At 40.6% G+C, this 25168-nt stretch overlaps 2 protein-coding genes across 8 annotated transcripts in view; one reads left to right on the plus strand and one right to left on the minus strand.

Moving 5' to 3' along the window:
* The window catches only part of EXD3 (exonuclease 3'-5' domain containing 3), a 234500-nt gene extending 226724 nt beyond the window's left edge, over window positions 1-7776 (minus strand). The window contains exon 1 of one of the 3 annotated variants that reach the window (XM_072431330.1): window positions 7670-7776. The gene's annotated coding sequence lies outside the window, so the exon portion shown is untranslated. The remainder of the gene's footprint in view (window positions 1-7669) is intronic. The other 2 variants (XM_072431331.1, XM_072431332.1) reach the window with 2 other exon arrangements.
* The window catches only part of NOXA1 (NADPH oxidase activator 1), a 46130-nt gene continuing 28730 nt past the window's right edge, over window positions 7769-25168 (plus strand). For 2 of the 5 annotated variants that reach the window (XM_072431335.1, XM_072431340.1), the window contains exons 1-7: window positions 7769-7881; window positions 12215-12389; window positions 15656-15738; window positions 16678-16786; window positions 17522-17659; window positions 18048-18155; window positions 18932-18991. In XM_072431335.1, the coding sequence (XP_072287436.1) occupies window positions 7871-7881; window positions 12215-12389; window positions 15656-15738; window positions 16678-16786; window positions 17522-17659; window positions 18048-18155; window positions 18932-18991 (684 nt within the window). In that variant the 5' untranslated portion in view covers window positions 7769-7870. Of the gene's footprint in view, window positions 8276-12214; window positions 12390-15655; window positions 15739-16677; window positions 16787-17521; window positions 17660-18047; window positions 18156-18931; window positions 18992-25168 lie in introns of all 5 variants that reach the window. The other 3 variants (XM_072431338.1, XM_072431336.1, XM_072431337.1) reach the window with 3 other exon arrangements.

Here is a 25168-nt window from a genome sequence, read left to right on the forward strand (position 1 = left end):
GCCGGGTAACAGACTCTGTTAGGGCAGGGATCAGCAGCTTGCTTGTCCTTTGAAGTTACTTTCAGTTTCACTCTGCACTGCAGCCAGCATCGAGGAGTCACACTGAGGCACACAGTATCAGGTATTGAAGGATGTCTTATTTGCGGGGGGTGCTTTATTTTAATTGTTTGAGCAAAAATCGGGGGGTGGCTTATTTGATGGTGATGCCTTATCATCGGGTAAACACGGTAGAAAAATACCACAGGTTAATTAGCTACCTGCTGTCATCTAGTGGAAGAGTTTTTTTTGTTCTTTCTATTACTATACATCCCTGGTATAGAAAAATGAAGACAAATTATTTGCAGTAAATAAATAATATTTTTCGGACAACGTCCCACGGTACAACTGAAGATCTCTCATGGCACACTAGTGTGCCGCGGCACAGTGGTTGAAAATCACTGACCTGGAGAAGCACAGAAAACCAGTGATGGATCCAAAATAATCTATATAGTTAAAACAGAAAGATTTTAGTAAATCATTTTATTGGCAGGGTAATGAGGGAGAAGAAACCAAGGAAGGCAAAAAACTAGAAAAAAAAAATAAAGGAGATTAAACTTCAGCTTTAACTTACCTCTATGTCTATGATGTTTGGAGGTGTCAACACAGTACGGAGAGGGACTATTCTTATTTTTCGGTATCACACCTTTCCTATTCCAGGATTGACTTTTTCCTTACTGATTTTTGGTCATTGCAGAAGATTAAATCCTCATCAATAGGAACAATTTCTTGGTCGGGTCATGCACCAATATGTGTTGAATTTGTGGACTCTCCGTTTATACCTAGCAACTTGTGGAAATTTAACACATTTCTACTGTCCCATCCAAACCTGGCTAAACAAGTGGAAGAAGCACAGAACCTATTCTTTGATATAAACGATTTGGAAGAGACTGATCGTTTTACATTATGGAATGCTCATAAGGCTTTTATAAGAGGGGTTTGTATAAAAATTTGGTCATATGAAAAAAAACAAAGACAAATACAAATCTTAGATCTCCTTCAGCGTATTAAATCTAATGAGGCTATTAATAAAAAATCTCCATCTCAGATGCTATCTGATACAATCATTAATGATAGACATCTATTAAGATCACTTTTGATCTATAAATTTGAAAAATCTCAATATTTATTTAAAGAAAAACAATACGCTTTACATAATAAAGCAGGAGCATACCTAGCAGGTTGTCTCAAACCCCCACATCTCAGATCAAAAATTAGTGTTTTAAAAGACCCAATCTCTCAAAAACTCTGCTATAGTCCTACGGACATTGCTAATGCATTCAAAACTTATTTTTTTTCTCTATATAATTTGGCTGAAGACCCCCTAACTCCCCAACCAAGTATAGACCATATAAATAAGTTCTTGAGTAATGTAAGTTTGCCAAAACTTTCCCCTGAACAAAATATCTCTTTATCCGCCCCTTTTACAACTCAAGAGATATTAAGAGTCATTAACGCACTCCCTAATAAGAAGTCTCCAGGAGCGGATGGATTTCCCAGTGAATATTATAAGTTATCTACCCGTACATTGGTACCTCATCTGAGGGAGATCTTCGATTTAGCCGCAGCTCGAGGTTCCTTTCCTGCAGAGATGCTGCAAGCAGTAATAGTTACAATTCCTAAACCAGGTAGGGACCCTCAGAGCACTGCTAATTATCGGCCTATATCCGTTTTGAACACAGATGTGAAGATTTTCGCTAAAGTATTGGCATACAGATTGGAAGATATTATTCCTTCATTAATACATCCAGATCAAGTAGGCTTTGTGAAAAATAGACAGGCTCCGGATGGTACAAGACGCCTAATTAATATTCTAAAATGTGCTAACCTCCTCGGACGACCTTCTCTGCTTCTATCACTAGACGCTGAGAAGGCGTTCGACAGGGTTCATTGGGGTTATCTATCTAAGGTCTTAGATAAATTTGGATTCTCTGGCTTTATTAAATCAGCTGTTATGTCTTTATATTCAGGGCCTTCTGCGAGAATCTTCACATCTGGAGCCCTCTCCTCTATATTCCCAATCACAAATGGGACTAGGCAGGGCTGCCCACTTTCACCAGTGGTATGTATACTGCTGCTTGAACCACTTGTGGAATATATACGTTCTAGTACGCAAATATCTGGAATAACGATAGGTAACAGAGCCCATAAGATCAATCTTTTTGCAGATGATATTATTTTAATGCTCACCCAACCTGAAGTGTCTTTAAAAGCTGTTCAACAACTGCTTGACGATTTCTCTAAGATCTCTTATTATAGATCTCTTATTAAGTTAATGCCTCTAAATCTCAGATAATGGGTATACATGTTCCAGTACATTTGAAATTTTCTATTAAAACCCATTTCCCTTATATGTGGGAAAATAAGGCACTTAAATTTTTAGGTATTCAAATTCCACCTAATACTTCACAACTATTTCAGGCTAATTTCCCTCCTTTAGCAACAGCAATATCCACGGAATTGAAGGAATTTAATAAAACTGAAATCTCTATGGCAGGTAGAGTTGCAACAGTAAAGATGTTCATTTTGCCTAAGATTTTATATTTTTTCCGCACTCTTACCATTCTTCTTCCTAAACACTATATTAGATCTCTGCAAAAAAAGATCATGTATTTTATATGGAGAGGGAAAAGACCTAGGTGTGCATTCCATATACTTACGAGGGATAGGAGATCTGGAGGAATGGGGATACCAAATCTATATCACTATCATAAAGCTGCAGTTCTCTCCCAGACTTTTGACTGGTGGAATCCGTCCCCGCAGAAATTGTGGGTTGAGATGGAACAATATTTAACAAATTCGCCCAATTTGAAACATCTATTAATAGCTATTAAGCTAGGGCATTCTGTGCCTGTTACTATCTACCCTACAATTCAGGCTACCCTGAAGTGCTGGAGAGATTTTAGTATGTCATTTCCTTCCTTAGGATCACATCTAACTATTCACCCTGAATTAAAAATTCTGGAAATATTTATCCCACAGCTTAATTTGTCAAGATGGAGGAGTTGTGGTATTTACGAGCTGAGAGATATTTTCTCTACACATGGCCTCAAATCTTTTGATATTTTGCAGGCAGAGTATCATTTAGCTGATACAGAACGTTTTACTTCAGAATCAGAATCAGACATTTAGTTAATAAGATTACTCTTCAGCCCGAATTGCATTTGCATAGGTCGTTGAACCATCTTTTTCAAATGCTCACATCACACAAAAATAGTATAACTAAGTACTATAATTTACTTAATAGAAACCTGGAGTTTTCTCTCTCCACCAACATGCACAGATGGAATAGGGGTCTGGGTATAGGTTACTCTCCAAATGATTGGGCTGCCGCTATTGCGGACACCTATAAAGCTTCTAGATGTGAAAACCACTGGGATCTTTTTCAGCGTACACTTAATCTTTGGTATCTGACTCCTTATAAATTATCTAAATTTTCTGACTCCTATTCAGCACAATGCTGGAGGAATTGTGGAGAAATAGGATCGTTGTCACATATTCTTTGGTATTGCAAATCTCTTAGATCATACTGGAATCTTATATTTCAATTGATCTTCGATATCACAGCTATACCATTTTTACCCACACCTGAGATGGTTATTCTGCATTTAGACACTAGACGATTCCCTACTCGTGCCAGATCTCTTATTATTCAGATTCTCTTACTCTCAAAAATGCATATTACCAAATTGTGGAGAACTACCCATACCCCTAGCCATAGAGATGTTATAGCGGACTTGAATCTTTGTTGCGCATGTGAAAAGACAGTTGCCATTCTCAACTCTAGTTATGATAAGTTTTTTGTTAAATGGGAACTCTGGTTTTGTCATCCTTCCTGTACTATTGCTTGTAATTGATAGACAGTGAAAGTGGACAGATGTTTAAACATTTATACTTTCTCTATCTGTTTTTTCTTTTTCTTATATATTTTCTTCTGTTTGTCTGTATTTTTTTTTGTTTGTCTGTATTTGTATGCGATTTGTTCTGTAATCTTAAAAACAAAACTTCCTAATAAAGAAATATTGAACTATAATATACCAGCACCAACACATCCTTCCTGTAGCTTTAACATCTTCTGAAAACCTTAAAATAATAATACCTCTTCCTGAAACCCTTACATTAACCCTTAGTGTAACACTACAATTACCCCATTCGCTAACACCCACGCTAAATTTCCCTGTAACCTTGAAAGTAACCAATCCTATAAATCATACACTAACCTTCCCTGTAAAGCTACAATTACCCCTTTCTTTAACTTTCACACTAACCCTCCCACTAACTGTTCTGGTAACACTGCAACTAACTCTTCCTTTAACACTACAAATACCCCTTCTTATAACCCTTACTTTAATCCTTGTAACAATTACATCTATATAGTACCTCCATATTTACCATCCCTGTAACCACAACACTATCCCTACTTGTAAACCTTACACTATTATTCCTTCAAACACCTTACACTTACCTTTCTGGTAATCCAAACACTAACATTCCCCATGGCCCTATCATTAAACCCTGCCTGTAACTTAACCCCAACACCTCCCTGTAACCTCTACAAACATTCTTACCGTAAGAATAACTCACCATGAAACCCTAACATTAACTCTCTCCATAACTCATCTCTAATCAATCTTGTAATCCCAACAATGACTCTCCCTATAACTTGTTCATTAACACCTTCCTGTAACTCCAGTCTTCACATATTATTACCCTCACACTGATCTCATATACAATGAAAGCCTTGTCTGCATGCCTACCCATCCACTGCCAGGTTCCTCTACAGCAAAGACCAACCTTATCTTTGTCAAAGAACACAAGTGCATGGATCCACCGAAAATCTACCGAAATTTAGCTTGCGGAGTAGCAGCATCTGTAAGCCCTTTGCTGCACCCATTGAATCTTTCCATACCTAGCCAGATGACAATTTTTGTACAAGGGGAGTTATTCTTCATCTACCACACTTAGCAAAGGGGGGAAGGTGACCACAAACAGGTCATCGTTGTTTGAAAGCATGGGGACTGACATTGATTTCTGACCCCTGAGAATATTAGTTTTTTGGATTCCATGCTGATTAATTTACTTTAAGGCTTTCCGAGTCCACTTTAAAGCATGCTTGTCCCAGATCAATGACTTAACACATGTAAATCAGACACAACCAGGCAATCAGCATTGCCAGACTAAGGCCAGCAATGGTTGCCCTATATTTTTCTGATGATTTAAATACACATATTTCAGACAGTTATACACATGTGGTTACAAAAAAAAAAAAGTTGTACCTCCAATATTTCTATATTATTATACCATATGATCTAAATATGTAATGGATTGAAGGAGAATAAATGACAAATAAGTGATGGGTAGAAAATATTAAGCATTTCACATCTTTGGGCTGGAGTTCTACTGCACTGGTAATAAAATGGATCACTGGGGCCAGGTTTCCCAGTACACAGCAATGCTGGACAGAGAGAAGTGATCCGATTCTGACACTCGGTTTCTTTCAGCTGTAGGAGAAATGAAACCTCCCTATAGTTTACAGCAGGGGTCGGCAAACTTTTTGGACTACTAGGCTATTTCAGCAGGTCAAGAAGGCACACTAAGCCAGAAGAAACAAGGCGTTCAAGGAAAGTTTTTTTCCAGCAGTAATTTCAAGCGAGCAGCCCCAGTCTTCTGCTCATTAACGGTGTAGTCTCTGTACGTGTGCTCGTGCTTGGCATCAAAATGCCCCTTGAGATTCAACTGCTTGAAAGTGCTGTTTGTGTGGTTGCACACTGAACCCAGGGATTTGTTGCCACCTCAGTCCATTTGGGGTTGAAGACACGACGTTCGAGGTCAACCTTCCGGAGACTGGTATCTGCGCGTTGCTTCTGCTCTTTAGGCATAGTAATTGGGGTTACTGTGCGGGAACTCGGTATCGCAACAATTCAATTAGGCCAGAACCAACAATAAATAACTAGGGGGGCGTTAGGCCAGACTGGAATACTGGCTAGGCCAGAGTTTGCCTCCCTTTGGTTTGCAGAAATGCCTGGCTTTATCATTCTGGCAGTGCAAAGAGCACTAATGGCCAGTGAACTTTTTTCTTTTTAAATAGCTTTAAAAAGTCTGGAGTCTTGGGCCTAGAACAATAAATAACCCAAAACAGCAGCCCCTATTATTCAGTGCAGTTTAGAATTACCATGTTGTCCTGATTGGGTGATTTCCTTTGTTTTTATTTTTTTATTTGTTGGGATGACATAACTCCCATGCAGGTGCACAGGAGTTCATTCTGTCATGGCAACATGGCAGGCCAGAATGTGCCAGATATCCTGGCTTCCTAGGCTGAGCATGCACATTCAGCACTCAGTGATTTTTGACAGAAAAAAATGGTAATCAGGCAGGCAAGAATATATATTGCAGAAGGGACATTGCCTGCACAAACTCCACACATAACTTTGTTTGGGATATAGTTAGAAAAGTTTATGACCTCTGATTTTTATAGTTTTGTGTACAGTGGAGTTTTTCATCACTTCCTATCAGGACAAGAAGTGATCAGAAATCTCTTTAGTGGCAACACATTTTGAGTAAGTTGAGTAAGGGTCAGAAGTTGTATCCATATTTGACTGTGGTCTGCGCCTTCCTGTCCTGTGGTCAGCTGTTCCCGAATTAATATTGTAGGGGAAAAACAGGCACAAGAAGTAAGGAAAATGCAATAAAGCCTTGCCGGATTCCAGGTTTTGGAAGCAGAACTTTAATTTTGCTTTAAGTCAATGCAGCTGGGCCAATCAAAATCGCTCAAGATCTGACACCTGAAGGAGGACTGCATGAAGATCGCACACCCATGATGGACCAATATCAGGTGAGTGTATCATCTGTCCCCCCCCCCCCCCCCCCCCCCCCCAGTAATAAAAGACCTCACTGATCGCATTTTTTTTTTATTTGAAAGTTTAGTTCTGCTATACCCTGGCTGCGAACATTAATCCCTGGGGGCATCGGGTACTTTGTAGACTTAACATGGATGAACACACAGTAACACATTGCGGGTGTTTAGTGTCAAAGATGCTGACCTTCTATACTGGGAAAATGTTGGATATCTCTTCCTGTTCTGCGAACAGGATAAATAAAGACCCTTTCTATTAAGTAAAACCAACCTTGACTTAAGTTACACTTTATAGTAAAATTGCAAAAAGCCTGGGTATTTCATGATGAGGAATACAAAAAAAGAAGTATAACCAGCCATCACCTTCCATCAGATTGTAAGCTAAACCCCACTCTGCTGCCTTCCAATCAATAGATCAATATGGTGGATTGGTAGGTGGACAAATATATACATATATATATATATATATATATATAACTTTGGCCTGCATTTATTGCCATTTGAGGTAGCCAGGTATGTGACAGCTCACCATAGTCTATTCATAGTCCCAAAATAAACCCAGAACAGTATTCTGGCCAAGCATGTGTGTCAGTATGTCCCCAGCTACGGAGCTTACCTGGCTGCAGGTAATGGGGTGAAACCCTGCTGCCCTGCTCTGACACAAACAAAATGTACCTATGTTCCCATTACTTCTTCTAATTCAAGCGTCACCCAAGTTATCGGTACCCCAATATACCAAAGTCCCCCACCATAGATAACGTACAACCCAGAGCCACCTACCGCTTCACCCTGCTCGCACGTACTCTTCACCCGGAACCTTCCTGCCTCTTCTCTGTGCACTGCCCGGAAACTTTTCCGTAACGGACCGCCGTCAGGGTAAAGCAGACGGGCTGGGGATTTCCTTAGTAACAGGAAGCGGAAATTAAAGTTACTCGGTGCAGTATCAGAGTACCCTGAGAATTCCTCTTATGTACCCCTGTTATGGGACAAATGTACGATGTGGGTGCTGTCCCCACAGCAACGAGAATCCTAATTTTGCTTTCATATCTGACAATTGGAAACTTATTAGTTGCTATTTGCAAAATTTATTTTCCGTGTTGCTTACTGTTCGTACCTGAGCCCCATGGAGTTCGGGTTTTATGTCAAGTGGAGGAGATTTTTCCTCACTTCCTGTCAGGACAAGGAGTGACCAGAAACATTTTTAGTAAGCATACAGAGGTCCAGCCTGGTCAGGATGACATAACTCCCATGCACAGAATTGTGTTGACGATTATAAGCTGAATTGGTCTTCTGTAGCAGAAAAATATTGTCATCCGGTCTTGTGGGTTTGGTGTCTTCATCCACCTTTATTAACCACCTGGGTGGTTAGCCCGAACCTGGTTTGGGGTAAGAAAACTTGCTACTATCGGTTACCCCGAACCAGGTAGCTAAAAATAAAAACGCGTTACAGAGCAATCTGATTGTCATACAACATTGTATGACAATCGGATTACAACTGAAAAAAAAATACCTTGTCCCTTCAGCTCCTCCGGAGACGTCTTCTGTCTTCACCCAGCGTGTGCACTGACGATCTCCGGGGTTTCCCAGTGACGTCGCTGCAAGCGTCGGTGCAGGCGGGAGGTGGGGCGGGAAATTTAAATCACTTTGTATTGAGCTCAATACAAAAAAGCTGTTTTGAGTCCAATACAAAGAAATCTTTATATAATATATAAATATTTGTATTATGTAGATATTATATAAACTACTGTACAGTTACATTACACACTATTTTTTTTTTTTTAAGTTTAATATTAAATTTTGGACATATTTCAGTGAGTCATGCCTAAGAATTATGGCCTACAATGTACAATAAATTTCCTTGCAAAAAATGTAACGTTTGTTGCATGGAAGTACAGAAAGAATTAGAACACCCGGCGTTCGTGTACACGTCTCTCGACGATTCCTGATGATGTCAGTGCATACGCCCATCGACGGGGTCATAGCGGGAAATTCAAATATTTTGTATTGGATTCAATACCAAGTCCTGTATCCAATCCAATACAAAATAATACAAAATATATTTAGGTGGTTTTGTCTAGGTATGTGAGGTTGGACTCTGTTTTAAAATTTACCACACCAGGGAGGTGTTTTATAAAAATATATTACTATACAGTATACCGAATTTTTGCATTTGCAGTATTTTTTATTTATTTATGCATTCTTGTTTAAGCTGATTTTTGTGTTTTTTATTTAATTTTATTACTAAAGTTCATTTTTTTTTACATGATTGTGTGTTTCAAACTTTATTATATTCAGGATATCTACTAGACCCTTGTTCGGACATATTTCTGTAAGTTACAGGTCTACAATTTAAAAAAAAAATTTGATGAAAAACAGTGTACTACTTTTGGTACAGAAATCCAGACATCAGTGAAACGTCCAGGTGGTTAACTAGCCCTGAATGCCATATCTCATGTGTGCAGTGTTTGTGTGCATCAGCTGACCTTGTCAATGAACCCCTATGATGTTTGTGTTCCTGTCTGTCAGTTTTTGCATTTCCATTCAGTGTTATTTCAGGTTTGGAGTCAACCAGGCCTATTGACCAGATCAGAATGATGTAATTCCTGTGCACAGAACCGTCTTGAGAACTCTGAGCTGTTCTAGTGTGTGTCATCACAGTCTTTTTCTTTATGTCAATTATGGTTAATAATCCATATGAGGCCTGGGCTCAGTGCGGAGATCCCATTCGCAAACTCCTTTAAATTAAATCCGACCGACTCACCTGTCCGTGTTTCAGCACCACAATCATCAGCCATCTTGATTGGCCGTGCTGGGATGATGTAACCCCATTGTAGAAGTGCAAAAGCTTGGAATTCCTGTGCAGCGCAAGGTTTTTGCCAGAAACCCAGAGCAATCAGGCCAGCAAAAAACATTATTGCAGAAGGGACATCGCCTGCAATACTGACCTGCCCATTCATACAGACAATGGAACTTTAGCTCCACTTTAACTTGAAGTAACCAGCTACTTTTGCCTTTTTTTCCCGATAGTGGCTATCCCTTGCAATATATGGTTGGTAGATCTAAAATGAAGTTGTACAACAGGACTGTAACGTAGCAAAGACAATTTTTAATATGATTGTTTGCCCGCTGGATTGTGTATGCATGTTTGGTCATCATCTAAATTCCAACTTAACATGCTCAATAAATCCTCCTCAGAGTAAAACTAATCAGAAAAGGCAAATCTGTTTAAAAAAAGTGCTTGTAAAAAAAATCAGATAAAAATGTTAAAAGGGCTGATATACAGGTCAAGTAACTGCATCTCCTTTTACTGCCCAGAAACAGGGGCTAAAGAATAGGCAAGAACTGTAAGGCTGGGTACACACATCCAATGGTTCTCGCCTGATAATTGGCTCAGGGACAATATCGGATGAGAATCTGGCATGTTTATAGCGCCCATCGTTCATCGTCCGAACGACCGGCCTGGCAGATCCATGGACGATGGATGATGAACGATGGTAATGCAAGGAAAGGGGGAAAGCGCGCAGCAGGGTGCGTCTCTGTCGCTCCCCCCCCCCCCCCCCTCCTCTCTTCATAGAGCAGAACGGTGCTGTATGTACAGTACTCGTTCATGCGTTGTGCAGTAGTCTTGTTGGAAAGGATTGTGAAATATCCTTTCCAACGACAAATATTGCATGTGTGTATGTAGCTTAAGTGTTACTGAACTGCAGCAGAATAAAATCAGGTCTTCTCCCCTTCCAGAAAGATATGTAATGTGTTAAGGTCTCAGAGCTGGATGGACAGAAATACAAATTAGTTGGCAAATAAAACAGCTCCCACAGATGTATATTAACTGTGAATTTAGCTTTAGCCAATTTCAAAACGTGCTAGCTTTTAAATCCTTCACTAAAAGAAAATGGAAGCTGCATTTCTAATTTCTCATGAACTGCTAGCTGTCTATCATACTAATCCAAAGGCTTCGGGAACAACTACGCAGGTTAGAAGTGTTGACTTCAGTTTGATCTTCCAATCTGTGGGTTTGTTCCAAGTCCAATAGTAGTAATGAAAATGACTGAAAGTATAACCAGACAGAAACTACTAAGGTTTATGTGAATATTTAACACAAACATTTTTTTTTAGCTTATGGGTGAGTTAAAGTCATCCAGGGTATTTTTTGTGTTGCCTGTTCACTACTGACCACATCACTTTTTACTACCTGTTACAGAGTCACAACAGGAAGTTGGAGGAAATCTTCCAAAGTGAGGAGATGTCCTCACTTCAGAACTAGCTTTCTTCCTTTACTATTCCCCCTCATTTTTTGTTCTGAGGACAATTCTAAAGTTTTATATTTCTTCTTTCTTTTCTTCTCGGTTACAATGATAATCAGTTTAAACAATGGGTAGAAAAGAGCGGCATATTTTTTGGAATCAGTTTTGCAGCATTTGTGCACTCCAACACACATCTAGTTTTGGGTTTCTTTCAGCCTTTATTCCAGCTGAGCATTCCCAGGGGTCATTTCAAAAGCTGGAGTCATTCATCAGCCATTAATTACTTTTTCATTCTCTTCCCTATACAAGAAAGTGTAAAGGTGTTTTCCCCTTATTATGTAATGTTGTACAGGAGATGGTACCCCAACCTTTTTTGATTTCTGAAAGAATATATAAAGATATATATAGATAAAGAACGGGATTGATATATGCATTTCTGTTCCCTTTACGTTTTTTCATTTAAAGTAGTCTGGTCAAAATATTAAGAAGGATCTCACACCATTTTTTTCTGTTTTACTGTCCCTTTAATCAGAAAAGAATATGGCATAGGTTTAATATTACCATTTGTTGTTACAGTAGCGAGGTGAATCTACCCAGCAGATACCCAGGTGGCAGAGATTTCCTATTCTATAAAATACTGAAAAAACTTTTTTTTTTTCAAGTAATGATTTTAGCCATGTCAAGGATTTAAGCTAGACATGCAAGATCTTGTAGTCACTTTTCAGCCAGGCCAGATTTTGTCCTGGACCTAGCAGGACATCATGGTGTGTGGTGTGTGTTTGATCAGAAAGGCAATGCTAAGACTTTTGTTCTTCAGCTGCTGGATTAGTCACATCTGCTTTATCATATCAGGAAGAATCAGTGCCAAGCATTTTTCCAACTCAAGGAACATTCAGGTGAATGTTGCTTCACAGTGATGCAAGCTAGGAATTTGCAGAGCTGAATACGTGCCCTTTCATTATATCCTCAGAGTGGATTGGAATGAGATTAGGGGAGGGACACAAGGTTTTACACTTCCTGATACAATTAGAGCAGTTCTTACTGCAGGTTGATCTTCACATTTTACTTGTTTTCTCTTCAGGATGCCGTACAAAGATCTTATAAAATATTGGTACGAAGGAGTCCTGGCAGCTGACAATGGAAACCTGGATTCAGCTTTGCAGAATTTCTTAAGCATTGAGGACCCCACATCAAAGATTTGGTTCAACATTGGATGTGTCTATGTCCTCAAAGGAGATCTTAAGAATGCCTTAGAGGTAAATAATCTTTTATTGGCTACTTAACATTCTGATTCTAGTCTGGGTAGATAATGTAAATGTACATAAAACAATGAGCTTCCTCTTTTTTCAAATTTTATACAATAGATATAGAAAATTATTATGTCTGGCATCCTAATATTTCAAACACCACGCATTACTGATGTACAACATTTAGGAAATTATAAATAATATTAAAAGAAAAAAAAAACTTAAAAGGGAGAAAATAAAGGAAAAAGACAAAAAATAGAGGAGAGGAGCATAAATAAAGAGGCAAAAGTAAGGAATATTGTATATTATAATATAATATAATAATATGTATAATAGAGGCATTTAAAGAAGATTTCAAAATTTACCACAACCTTACAATACAGTAGTAGTGCTTTGTACTGCATTAGCCATCAATTATTGTAGCTATAATTGAAATTGATGATATTATTCAATTTCTGATCTTCAACAATACAGCTAGTTTTCCCTCAAGCCTTTGATCAAAGGTTTTGAAAGGTCTCTCACTCCCAATGAGTGACAAATGTGTCTAAACGTCCTATTTCCCAACAACACACCCACAACAACCCAACAATTATCTGATATATCCTAGATGTTTACAGTAATCAAGAGCTCTTTGAGTGTGCCAAGAAAAAAATGTTTAAATATTGCTTGTATTCTGTTACTTCCCTGGTATATGGACAACTTAAAAGGAATTGTATCTGAACTTCTTATCTCTGAGTGAATTACCCTTTTAATACTTCTCTAATCTACAACCCAGCCCCGTGCAGTAGCCTCAAGTGTGCCAAGTAAAAAATTAGTTTTCTTTTTGAATATATATGTTTCATTGTTCCCCCATATAACTTTTTGTTTTAATATGTGGGTCATTCCAAAAACTCCCAAAAATTTTAACTTAAAAAGAAAGGGTATCACTTAACTCCAAAGTTACTCCCACAACATCTAAATGCTTCAAAAGCACCAAACCAACAGTGCAATTTACTGTAAGTAGTCTATCTAAACCAGGGGTCGGCAAACTAAGACCTTTAGGCCAGATATGGCCTAGCCGATAGTTTGTTCCGGCCTAATGCCCCCTGGCCGATATCCCAGGGGGAATTAGGAATTACCAGAGCCGCTGGAGCTCCAGTGCCGCCTCCTTCCTGTGGCTCCCCTATTTACCTTGGCAGGCCTGATACTTCCGCCGCCGCAGTAAATAGGGAACGCTCCCTGAAGGTTAATCCCTCTTCTTGGCAATGCATAGGGAGGAGAGGGATTTCACTTTAGGGGACGTTCCTTGGTGGGGGACAGAGTCACTAGGGCGGGAGTCCGGCCTAGTGTGCTCCCGCCCACCCCTGAAGTGGCCTAGTGGCCATAAAAGTTTGACGACCCCTGATCTAAACCAAAGAATGAAAAACAGAGATATGGCAGCTGCATTCATTTCATTTTAAAACTTTGTTTTCTTTACCTTTCCTTGGTGATTCTGCTAGTAACACATTTCTTGTGTCAGGGTGCAGACTTTTATTCTCCACACTGTATCTATGAAGGATCTGTGTGCATCCATTACATACATAATATACATTGTGAGAATAAATTGGCAGCTGTCTAAGCCCTAGCATCCATCTGAACTGTGTATATACAGTTAGGTCCATAAATACTTGGACAGAGACAACTTTTTTCTAATTTTGGTTCTGTACATTACCACAATTAATTTTAAATGAAACAACTCAGATGCAGTTGAACTGCAGACTTTCAGCTTTAATTCAGTGGGTTGAACAAAAAGATTGCAATGTGAGGAACTAAAGCTTTTTTTTACACAATCACTTCATTTCAGGGGCTCAAAAGTAATTGGACAATTGACTCAAAGGCTATTACATGGGCTGGTGTGGGGAATTCCTTCGTTATGTCATTATCAATTAAGCAGATAAAAGGCCTGGAGTTGATTTGAAGGGGGATTGCTTGTATGTAGAAGATTTTGCTGTGAACACACAACATGCAGTCATGGGAGCTCACAATGCAGCTGAAACAAGCCATCCTTAAGCTGCATAAACAGAAAAACCCATCCGAGAAATTGCTACAATATTAGGAGTGACAAAATCTACAGTTTGGTACATCATAAGAAAGAAGCAATGCACTGGTGAACTCAGCAACGCCAAAAGACCTGGATGTCCACAGAAGACAACAGTGATGGATGATCGCAAAATCATTTCCATGGTGAAGAGAAACCCCTTCACAACAGCCAACCAAGTGAACAACACACTCCAGGAAGTAGGCGTATCGATATCCAAGTCTACCATAAAGAGAAGACTGCATGAAAGTAAATAGGGAGCGTGCACTGCAAGATGCAAGCCACTCATAAGCCTCAAGAATAGAAAGGCTAGATTGGACTTTGCTAAAAAAAACATCTAAAAAGCCAGCACAGTTCTGGAAAAACATTCTTTGGACAGATGAAACCAGGATCAACCTTTACCAGAATGATGGCAAGAAAAAAGTAAGGAGAAGGCGTGGAACAGCTCATGATCCAAACCATACCACATCATCTGTAAAACATGGCGGAGGCAGTGTGATGGCTTGGGCATGCATGGCTGCCAATGGCACTGGGACACTAGTGTTTATCCATGATGTGACACAGGACAGAAGCAGCCGAATGAATTCTGAGGTGTTCAGAAACATACTGTCTGCTCAAATCCAGCCTAATGCAGTCAAATTTATTGGATGGCGTTTCATAATACAGATGGACAATGACCCAAAACATACAGCCAAACCAACCCAGGAGTTTATTAAAGCAAAGAAGTGGAAGTGCATTTCACTTGTAGAAGACTAAACCTTAGACAGAAGGGCCTACAAACAAACAGCAACTGAAAGCTGCTGCAGTAAAGACCTGGCAGAACATTAAAAGGAGGAAACCTCAAGACTACAGGCTGTCATTGCCATCAAAGGGTTTCAACCAAGTATTAGAAATGAACATTTTACTTTCAGCTTTTTAATTTGTCCAATTACTTTTGAGCTCCTGAAATGAAGTGATTGTGTTAAAAAAAAAAGGCTTTAGTTCCTCACATTTTTATGCAATCTTTTTGTTCAACCCACTGAATTAAAGCTGAAAGTTTGTTGTTCAACTGCATCTGAGTTGTTTCATTTAAAATGAATTGTAATGTACAGAACCAAAATTAGAAAAACGTTGTCTCTGTCCAAATATTTATGGACCTAACTGTATATATTTTTATTATCCTGTGTCAATTAGGGTGTCAACGCAAGCACTTTTTTTTACCATTCTTTTGTCTTTGCAGGCCTATAATCAGGCTCTCTTGAAAGACCCCTGCCTAGCTGTCGGTTTTTTCCAGAGAAGTTATGTATATTTCCAGCTTAAAGGGTAAATAATAAATTGGATAAGGACACCAGATCAAATTTAGGTTTTTTTCTTAAAGAATCTATGAACTTAGGTTTTGTCTATGTGTTCCACTCTGCTCTGTGTACCCACTTTCTCTTATAGTGCTGGCTGAAAAAAAACCCAGAGACCAATTCTTCATATGGATCTTGTAGAGTCAAGAATTATGACCAAGAGTTCTTTTGTTAGAAATATCCTTAACAAATATTTAGCAGATAATAGGAAGTCCATCATGTTACACCCATGGAACAACAAAGAACATTTGGGTGTACTGACTCTTTCTTTAAAATGTAATTTGATAATCTAATTTAAAATTCAAGATAACTGAACAAATTAAAATATTTCACATCCACGTTTTAGAGGTTGTAGATTAAACAATGCAAATAGGAAAACAAACAATTAGTTCTACTGTCTTTGTTGCATGAAGCCATCCTACATCCTTTTGCCAACGTTCCCAGCAAGGAAGTTTTGCTGTGCAACACTAAGGGCCTACATTTTTAGGTACAATAACCTGTAGCAAACCTTCTGAGTTTATCTTGTACCCAGTCTTCTCTTTCTTGAAGTTATGCGATGGCTGAATTATGTTCAGCATCCAACACACTTCTGGGAATGTCACACACCTGGTCCATCACTGTGTGCTGTAGTTTCACCTGCTGGCTGCTACAACAGTTCAGTGCTGGTGGCACAGATGTGTATTAGGACAAGTATCTTTTTAATATTTTAATCTGGCAAAGCTACTTTAAGAATGGGAAGAGTCAACTAGATCTTTAATGAATAAAATGTTAGTGTTGGAGTAATGTATCTCAATAAAATGTGTTAGGCACAGCATTGGTAAATATGACAGTTAGTAGACAATCTTTGTCCAGTTATAGTCCTTTTGTTTCACTGAATAACAAAATATTTTATGATCTTTTTTCCTGACAGATATGAGAAGGCATTGAGTGACTGCCACCTGGCCCTATCTCAGCTGAGAAACAACATTGTTATCGATTACAAACAGCTCGGACTCCGCCATCTACTCTTTACCTGGGAGGTAGGAAGAGCATAATAATAAGTTGCAGGACTTCATTAACCACCATATTACATCAGCCTTACCCTGGTGGGACCTAAGCAGGGTTATAAGCTCAAAAAATGTTTTATTTTAGACAAAGGGTAGGTACAATTCAGGCCTGTCTCTCTCAGTACTTCAGAATAACAGCACCTGATTGGCCACAAGTAGCACTGGTTGACAGTCTGTTGTGTGAATTGGTATGTAGTGACTAGAGAAGGTGGAATTGTTAGTTGGTAAATGGCTAATGGGAAAATGTGTAATGGTTAGCACTAAATGGTAATGAGAAGCTTCATAAATTTTAGACAATAGCCAATCATAAGGGTAAGAGTGAAGCACATGTGAAGTCCGGGAGCCATGTGCAACAGTTGGTGGCCTGGGATATAGAAAGCCAAGTTTCCAGTTAGATCTATGTCTGGAGATGAAAACAGAGGGTGGGGTGGACTATAAAGAACTTTGAAATGTATCTTTTTACAGCAGGAAGCCAATGCAGGGTTTAGAGCTTCATACAGATTTTTATTATTAGATGCAATCGTCCATGATAGTCTTGATTGAAAATCTAGCATCAGGGTTGGTGTCCCATAAATGTCCATTTAGCATTCTGCCTTTCTGGTTTACTAAACAATCAACCGTTAATGGGGACTACTGTATTACCTACAGCGAGGCACCAACTATATATATTAAATGTACATTTTTCTATTTGTCTTTCTTTTTGTGCAGATTTTATATAACACCGCAATCATCCATTGTTACCTGGGCCAGTGGGACGCTGCGCAGGAAAAGCTTAATGGAGCTGGTAACTGTCTGCCCATGGAATCCATAAATGCTAAACTGGAGACAGCAATAGGGCAGGTTCAGGTGAGCATTCTTCTGGTTCATATCCTTCATCTTGCAAAGTCTACAAAGCTGGTAAAAATTAACTGTTGTCTCAATGAGGATAACCAGTTGGATTTCAGCTGTGAGATTATCATAAGGGAAAATATAAAGATTTTTCAAAGCAAAATACTTTATACAAAACTTACATCAACAACATGAAAGTATGGATCCATCCTGACTTGAATAAATGTTTTAGGTTGGTTGTGTAATGCTGTGGGGAATTTTTACTTGGCACACTTGTTGCCATATACTTTTTTGCATATGACCTAACAGTAAATGATAGCCCTTAGGTACAATGACATTATAATGTAATTTCCCAAGTGACACACCTAGCTTTGGGTTGACCTAACCACCGAATGTTCTTTCACAGAATCGTGTACTTCTTCAGCCACTGCACGTACCAGAGAGTGAACTTTTCAGGCCTAGAAAGCAGGAAGTAGAACAGCTAAAATCCAAAGATTTTCTGGGTAAACCAAAGGTGAGCACATCTAATGACAATAGAATGACTCAGTGTTGAAGATTAACACTCTATGGGAAGAACTGGTTGGTTTGGTTCTAAGTGCACACTGCATATAGTAAGGTATATTGTCAAGCTACCGTATATTCAATGGTCCCTGTAAACAAACTAGAACCCAGCCTTCAAGACCACTAAGACTTTGTTTTTTGAATGATGGTCGCCTAAAATCACCAGATATTACCATTGTACTTTTACCTTATTGATTGGTAATGGAATGGCATGTAGTACAAATTCATTATGTCTGACCTATTTTTTCTAGCTTGCAGTGGAGAAGATTGCTCTGCGCAGGGACACTATTACTTAAAGCGTACCTTACCTCAGAATTTTCACTTTACATAAAAGAGTAGAGAACCTTTTTATGTAAGGTAAAAAATCATTTTTTTATAGGTACAACACCCTTTTTTAAAAGAAAAAAAAAAAAAAAAAGCCTAGGCAGTCGAGAATCAATAGGAACAAAAAGCCTCCCTGGATACCTATGCCAAGTATCCCGAGAGGATTTTGGGCACTCCTTCTGTGCATGCATATAATTATCATATAATTATCAAACCCGGGAGTTAATCCTAAGAATTACAGGCCCACAATATAAACAAAAATTTGTATGCAAAAAAAATAGGATCACTTTTTGCATAAAAAAACTGACAGAATTAGAACTCTAGGGGGGGGTTAAGTACCAAAACTTGAAATATGAGTTTCCGATGGACTGATCCTTTAACATATTCTTTTTGTTTATTGCTTAGGTTATCTCCTCTATGGTTCCAAATGATCAATACAGTGGATTCGAGCCTCTCCGCCCTCAGGTCAGAATATTCAGAATTCCTTATGATTGATTATCCTGAACTTGTACAGCACAATGGCTCAAAATTAATATGATTGAGAAACAGTTTTGCAAAATTAAGGTTGACAAAGCACCGGGACCTGATGGATTACATCCATGTGTCCTCAAAGAGCTGCACTCAGTTGTTTCAAAGCCTCTATTTCTAATTTTTAGAGACTCTGTATTCACTGGCATTGTACCAACGGATTGGCGTATGGACAATGTGGTTCCTACCTTCAAAAAGGGAGCAAAGTCAGGTAACTACAGACCGGTTGGTTTAACGTCCACAGTTGAAAAGGTCCTAGAGAGTTTGATAAGGAACCACATAGAGGAGTTTCTGCTAGAAAATAATAATTTAAGTGAGAGTCAGCATGGCTTCAATAAAGACCGAGGTTGTCAAACAAATTTACTCTCTATTTTTGAGGAAGTAAGTAAACAGGTAGACAGTGGAATAGCAGTTGGTATAGTGTATTTGGACATTGCTGAAGCATTTGACACAGTACCCCACAGACGGTTATTTGCAAGATATGGTCAGTAGGTTTGGAAAAGTCAATCTGTAAATGGATAGAGAACTGGCTTAAGGACCGCATCCAGAGAGTAGTGATTAGTGATTCATACTCTGAATAGTCTATTATTATTATTATTATTATTATTATTATTATTATTATTATTAATAATAATAAACAGGATTTATATAGTGCCAACATATTACGCAGGGGGTGATCAACAGTGTCAAAAGCAGAGGAAAGATCAAGGAGAAGGAGCAGGGAAAAGTTGCCTTGAGACTTAGCTCTGATGGGGGCATTGGCCACTTTAGTAAAGGGTGTTTCAGTGGAATGGGCAGCTCTAAAACCAGACTGGAGGGGTCAAGGAGAGAGTTAGTGCTCAGGTAATGGGTGAGTCTTTTGTAGACAAGGCATTCACAAGGTTTGTAGACATATGGGAGAAGGGAGATAGGACGGTAGTTAGAGGGTAGGGAGGGGTCCAGTGAGGGTTTCTTTAGGATAGGGAGAATTATGGCATGTTTAAAAGCTGAGGGGTATTTACCAGTAGAAAGGGAGAGGTTGAATAGTTCGGTTAGGGCAGGGGCCAGGGTGGAGGAATGGGCACAGAGTAGATCAGAGGGAATTAGGTCAAGTTGACAGGTAGTAGACGGAGATGATGAGAGAAGAGTTGAGACTTTGTCCACAGTAACAGGGCTGAGGGAGGCTGGTGATGATTTACAGGTGGAAGGGGTGTGTATGGTTGGAGTGGCCTGGACAGCAGAAACATCATGTCTGATTTTGTCTATTTTATCTCTAAAGTAGGTTATTAGTGGTGTATAGGGATGAGTGAGCGAGATTTGTAAGTTCGATCTTGCCGCGAATCAGGCCTTTCTCACTTACTGAACATTTAAGCGAGAACGGCCTTGTGATTTGCCATGAGGTCGTGTTTTCTCCAAACAAACGAGGGAAAAAGCAGGGGGCGAGAACGGCGACTATTTCTGGCAGAAATGGCGCAGCTGGGAGCGAAACAATTGCTCCCAGGATACACAGCAAAGTCCAGCAGCCCAATCAGGAGAGATCTGAGCAGAGGCATAACTACAGGGAATGAAGGAAGGGTTATTCACTCCATTTTGTGTTCTGGGTGAAGGATAGAAGCAGGGAGAGATGTGGATTGTGACAGGGACAGGTTAGGAGCCTTCTGTATATCTGTATATATACAGATATTGCAGTTTTTGATGCTACCTGGTCCGATTTAGCAAAGAATATCGTTTTTCTGTCATACTCTATAAAAAATATGGGTGGATATTTCAGTCTGATACTTCTTGCTATTTACCAAAAAAAGCCAGTTTCCTAAAGAAAAATTTCTGTCCCACTCTAAAACACATACAGATATTTCAATTTGATACCTCTTGCTATTTACCAAAAAAGCCAATTTGGTACAGAAAAATGTCTGTCCTACTCTAAAAAAAACCAATACAGATATTTCAATCTTTGATAAATTTTGCTATTTACCTAAAAAATACAGTTTGCTAAAGAAAAATTTCTGTCCTACTCTAAAAAAAAAACAATACAGATATTTCAGTCTGATACCTCTTGCTATTTAAAAAAAAAAAAAAAGCCATTTTGCTGAAGAAAAAATTTCTGTCTTCATCTAAACAAAATACAGATATTTCTGTCTGATACCTCTTTCTATTTACCAAAAAAAGCCTTTTGCTGAAGAAAAATTTTCTGTCCTACTCTAAAAAATACAAATATTTCAGACTGATACCTCTTGCTATTTACCAAAAAAACCAATTTGCTAAAGAAAAATTTCTGTCCTAGTCTAAAACAATACAGATCTTTCAGCCTGATACCTCCTGCTATTCACCAAAAAAAGCCAGTTTGCTGAAGAAAAATCTCTGTCCTACTCTAAAAAAAAAATACAGATATTTCAGTCTGACATCTCTTGCTATCTACCAAAAAAAAAAAAACAGTTTGCTAACAAAAAATTTCTGTTCTACTCTAAAAAGAATGATATTTCACTCTGGTACCCTTTGCTATTTACCAATAAAAAATGCCAGTTTGCTAAAGAAAAAATTCTGTCCTACTCTAAAAAAAAATACAAATATTTCAGTCTTTGATATGTAGGACAGCAGCACAAGTGGTCAAACAGGTATGAGATGTGTGCGAAGCATCAGTATGCTGGTAGATGTATCGAGAGGGCAGAATACAATCATACAGCCACGTCATGTGGAGAGTTTTGTGGACTGGGTCCCAGGGGTCTCAAGTGCAGCAGGCTCTTCTTCTGCAGCAGCAGTAGCAACATGCACAGCCGTGACAAGATCAAAGACAGGAGTTAGCGTGGCTAACGTGCCTGTTCCTCCCGATGACGCTGCCTTGGTGTTTGACGAAAGGCCTGAGGATCTGACGAATTTTAGAGCAGGAAGCAGATTTTGAGACCCTTGGGGAGTGTGGTCAGCACTTGCTGGGCGAGGGTTCTGGATCAGTGGCTGCATTTGCAGAGGTTGTCCTAGATAAAAATGAGGATGATGATGACTGTGATGTCACCTGGGAACCACCGGTGCATGTAAGGAAGAACTAGCAGCAGTTCCGAAACAGACGTAGAGGAAAGCTAGCAGCTACAGCACCAACAGATTGGGGATGGGAGGAGCCGCAAATCTGCCTCATGTGAGTCCCAAAGAACACACAGATGAGTGGGCACAAGCAGGGGAACAGTCAGAGACGATGTGGCTGTGGGGGGGATTGAAATGTTTGTACAGGGCATCCAGCAAACGCAGAGGCAGGCAAGGAAAAAGAGCAGCAGAGTGGTTGCACGCACCTCTCCAGTGTGGTCCTTTTTCACACTGAAAGACAATGGTGGGTGCATAGCAATCTGCATCCTGTGCCACAGGCAGATCCGCAGAGGACATGCCGGATCACATTTGGGTACAACATCCTTGCTTTTCCACATGCGCAAGAACCACAAACCAAAGTGGGAGCAGTACTTACGTTCTCTTGAAGGAGTTACAACCCCGTCATCGTCTCTTCTTCCACTCCCATTGACTCCTATACCACCTCCAACTATCATTGCTACTACATCTCAGGAGGTTGGTGCCAGCCAGACTTCTAGCGACGATGAAGTATCAGCTTCTGGCTGCGGGTTTCGTGGCATCAGACGATGTCTGTCGCCGCAAGATGGGTACTCCAGTAACCCCTTCAGCTCCCCTAGCTCCCAGTCCCTTCAGCCCACTCTACCGGAGTCCTGCGCAAGCCACCAGGCTATGGGCCCAACCAACAAAAGAGTAATTGAGCTCAATTCGCATCTAGCCAAACTATTGGCCTTGCAGCTACTGCCGTACAACCATGTGGACTCTGCTCCCTTCTGTGGCCTGATGGCCTGTGCCGAGCGGCGGTGGAATATACCAAGCAGGCATTACTTCTCCCCCACAGCTGTATTGTATGCATTCTCGATATCTAGCCAAATCCAAGTCAATGGACAGCTGGACAACCAGGCACAGGTGTGGGATGCTATTTGTCCTTCACCGCTCACTGGGTGGCCTTGCATAGCTCAGTGGGCGGAAGTCTGCAAGAGGCATTGCAGCACCTGGTACCCCCGCCGAAGGGTGTGGCAATAAAGCATTGGCCACCCCAGTCCTTTCCCTCCTTCTCCTCCTTCTTTATTCCTTCTACCGCCAACCCCTCACTTTTCAACACTCCTCCTAAAAGGCCAGCAGCGGAGGACACTGTGGTTAAGCGGGCACGCCACTATGGCTCTCTCAAGCACACGCGTTGCCAGGCAGTGCTGAAACTGGTGTCCCTGGAAAAGAAAAGTCACTCCGCCAGGGAACTCTTGTCCGCTTTGCACAAAGAGGTTGAGGCTTGCCTGACACCCTCCTGGCTCACAACAGGCAACATGCGTGTTGCGACAATGGGGCCAACCTTGTGGCCGCGCTGCGCATGGGCCACATAACACATGTGCCCTGCTTTGCACACGTATTGAACTTGGTGGTGCAGAAGTTCCTCCTCACAGTCCCCAGGACTGCAGAACTTACTGAGACAGGCTCACGCCATCTGCAGCCATGTATGCTGATCCCCTACTGCCGCCACGGCGCTTAGCAAGATCCAGCGCCAACAGAGGCTGCCAATGCATAGACTCATTTGTGACACTGTGACTAGATGAAACTCCACCCTGCACATCCTCCAGCATCTGTGTAAGCAAAAGCTAGCCATCCGCCATTACTTGGTCAGCGTGGTGCGTGGAGGCAGCGAGGCCCTTGGTACAGCCACACAACTGAGCTATTTTACCAGTGACCAGTGGCTGCAGATGGAGATGCTGTGCATCCTCATTTGTAGGGAAACTGGCCAGCATCAGGAGTTTCAAGAGGAGGAAAATGATTAGGATGATAAGGGAAACCACAGTTGGGCTGCTGGACAGGACCTGTCTAACCCGCATTTGTGCTGTCACGCCCCAGGCATTGTGGGGGTGATAGAACAACAGGAACTGCTGCAGCTTGAAGAGGAGGAGGTGGGTGATGAAGAGTAGGATGTTTTGGCTCCTACTGAGGGACAGGAGGAGGATGAGCCCAGGGAACTCCTTTTTCAAATGTGTGTGCACATGTTGCAATGCCTACGGAAGGACCCCCGCATTTGCAGCATCAAAATCTGGAATGATTACTAGCTGGCCACCCTTCTGGATCACCGCTACAAGGACAAAATGTCACAGTTTCTACCTAACCTGGCCCAAGAGAAAGAAAAGGTGACCCGCCCGAGCAGAATATTATGTGACTGGCTGTGTTAGGCGTTCCGCGCACCACATTCCACACAGGTAGCTCAGGCGGACACTGCCTCCACCGTAGCCTCCTGTTACGGCGGCAGCAGCAGTAGTGGGAACAGGCCGCACACATCCAAAAGTCTAGGCCAAGGCAGGGGGGGGTTTCTGGATGCCTGGTGAAACCTGATGCGTCCACCTCAAACAAGTGAAGTGCAAAGGCATACCCATCAAGAAAGGATGAAGCGCGTGGTGCACGATCAAGTTGGCTCTTTTCTGGCCGGTGGTGGTGGTGTTGACGACAGCAGTTATGAGAAGGATGCCTGTCCTGACAGTAGTGATGCCTTTCATTTTTGGGTCAACAAGCTTGAAGTCTGCCCACAGTTGGCACAGTATGCCATTAAACTTCTTTCATGCCTGGCATCCAGTGTTCTGTCCGAAAGAACCTTCAGTGCCGCTGGCGGAGTGGTAACGGACAACTGATCACGACTGTTGCCAAAAAATGTCAATCGCCTCACCTTTTTGAAAAATAACCAAAGGTGGGTTACTAACAACTATCATATTCCCAATGCAGATGTCACTGACTGACACAAGGACTCACTGGCCAACTGGCTGCTCATCACCAACACCCTGTCAGCTGAGCCTGGCTCGGTTGAATTTTTCTGCTAGTTATCGCACTGTCCAGGGGTGGCATTCATGGCCAGTGTCATGTCTGTCATTGTGCCAGCTAGCAATATAATTTTTACATTTCTTCTGCTCCTGGGAGGCCAACAAACTGCAGATGAAAACCACCAGTACTGCCACACTGATAGGTACCATTGCCTTTTCCTAATTTTTCAGCTAAGTATTGTAAGATTTAGGGTTGGCATTCATATCATCACTTCATGATGCAAACTAGCAATATCGTCTACCTTCCTACAGCTTCTGG

The sequence above is a fragment of the Pyxicephalus adspersus genome, chromosome Z, assembly GCF_032062135.1.
Source record: "Pyxicephalus adspersus chromosome Z, UCB_Pads_2.0, whole genome shotgun sequence".
Lineage (NCBI taxonomy): Eukaryota > Metazoa > Chordata > Amphibia > Anura > Pyxicephalidae > Pyxicephalus > Pyxicephalus adspersus.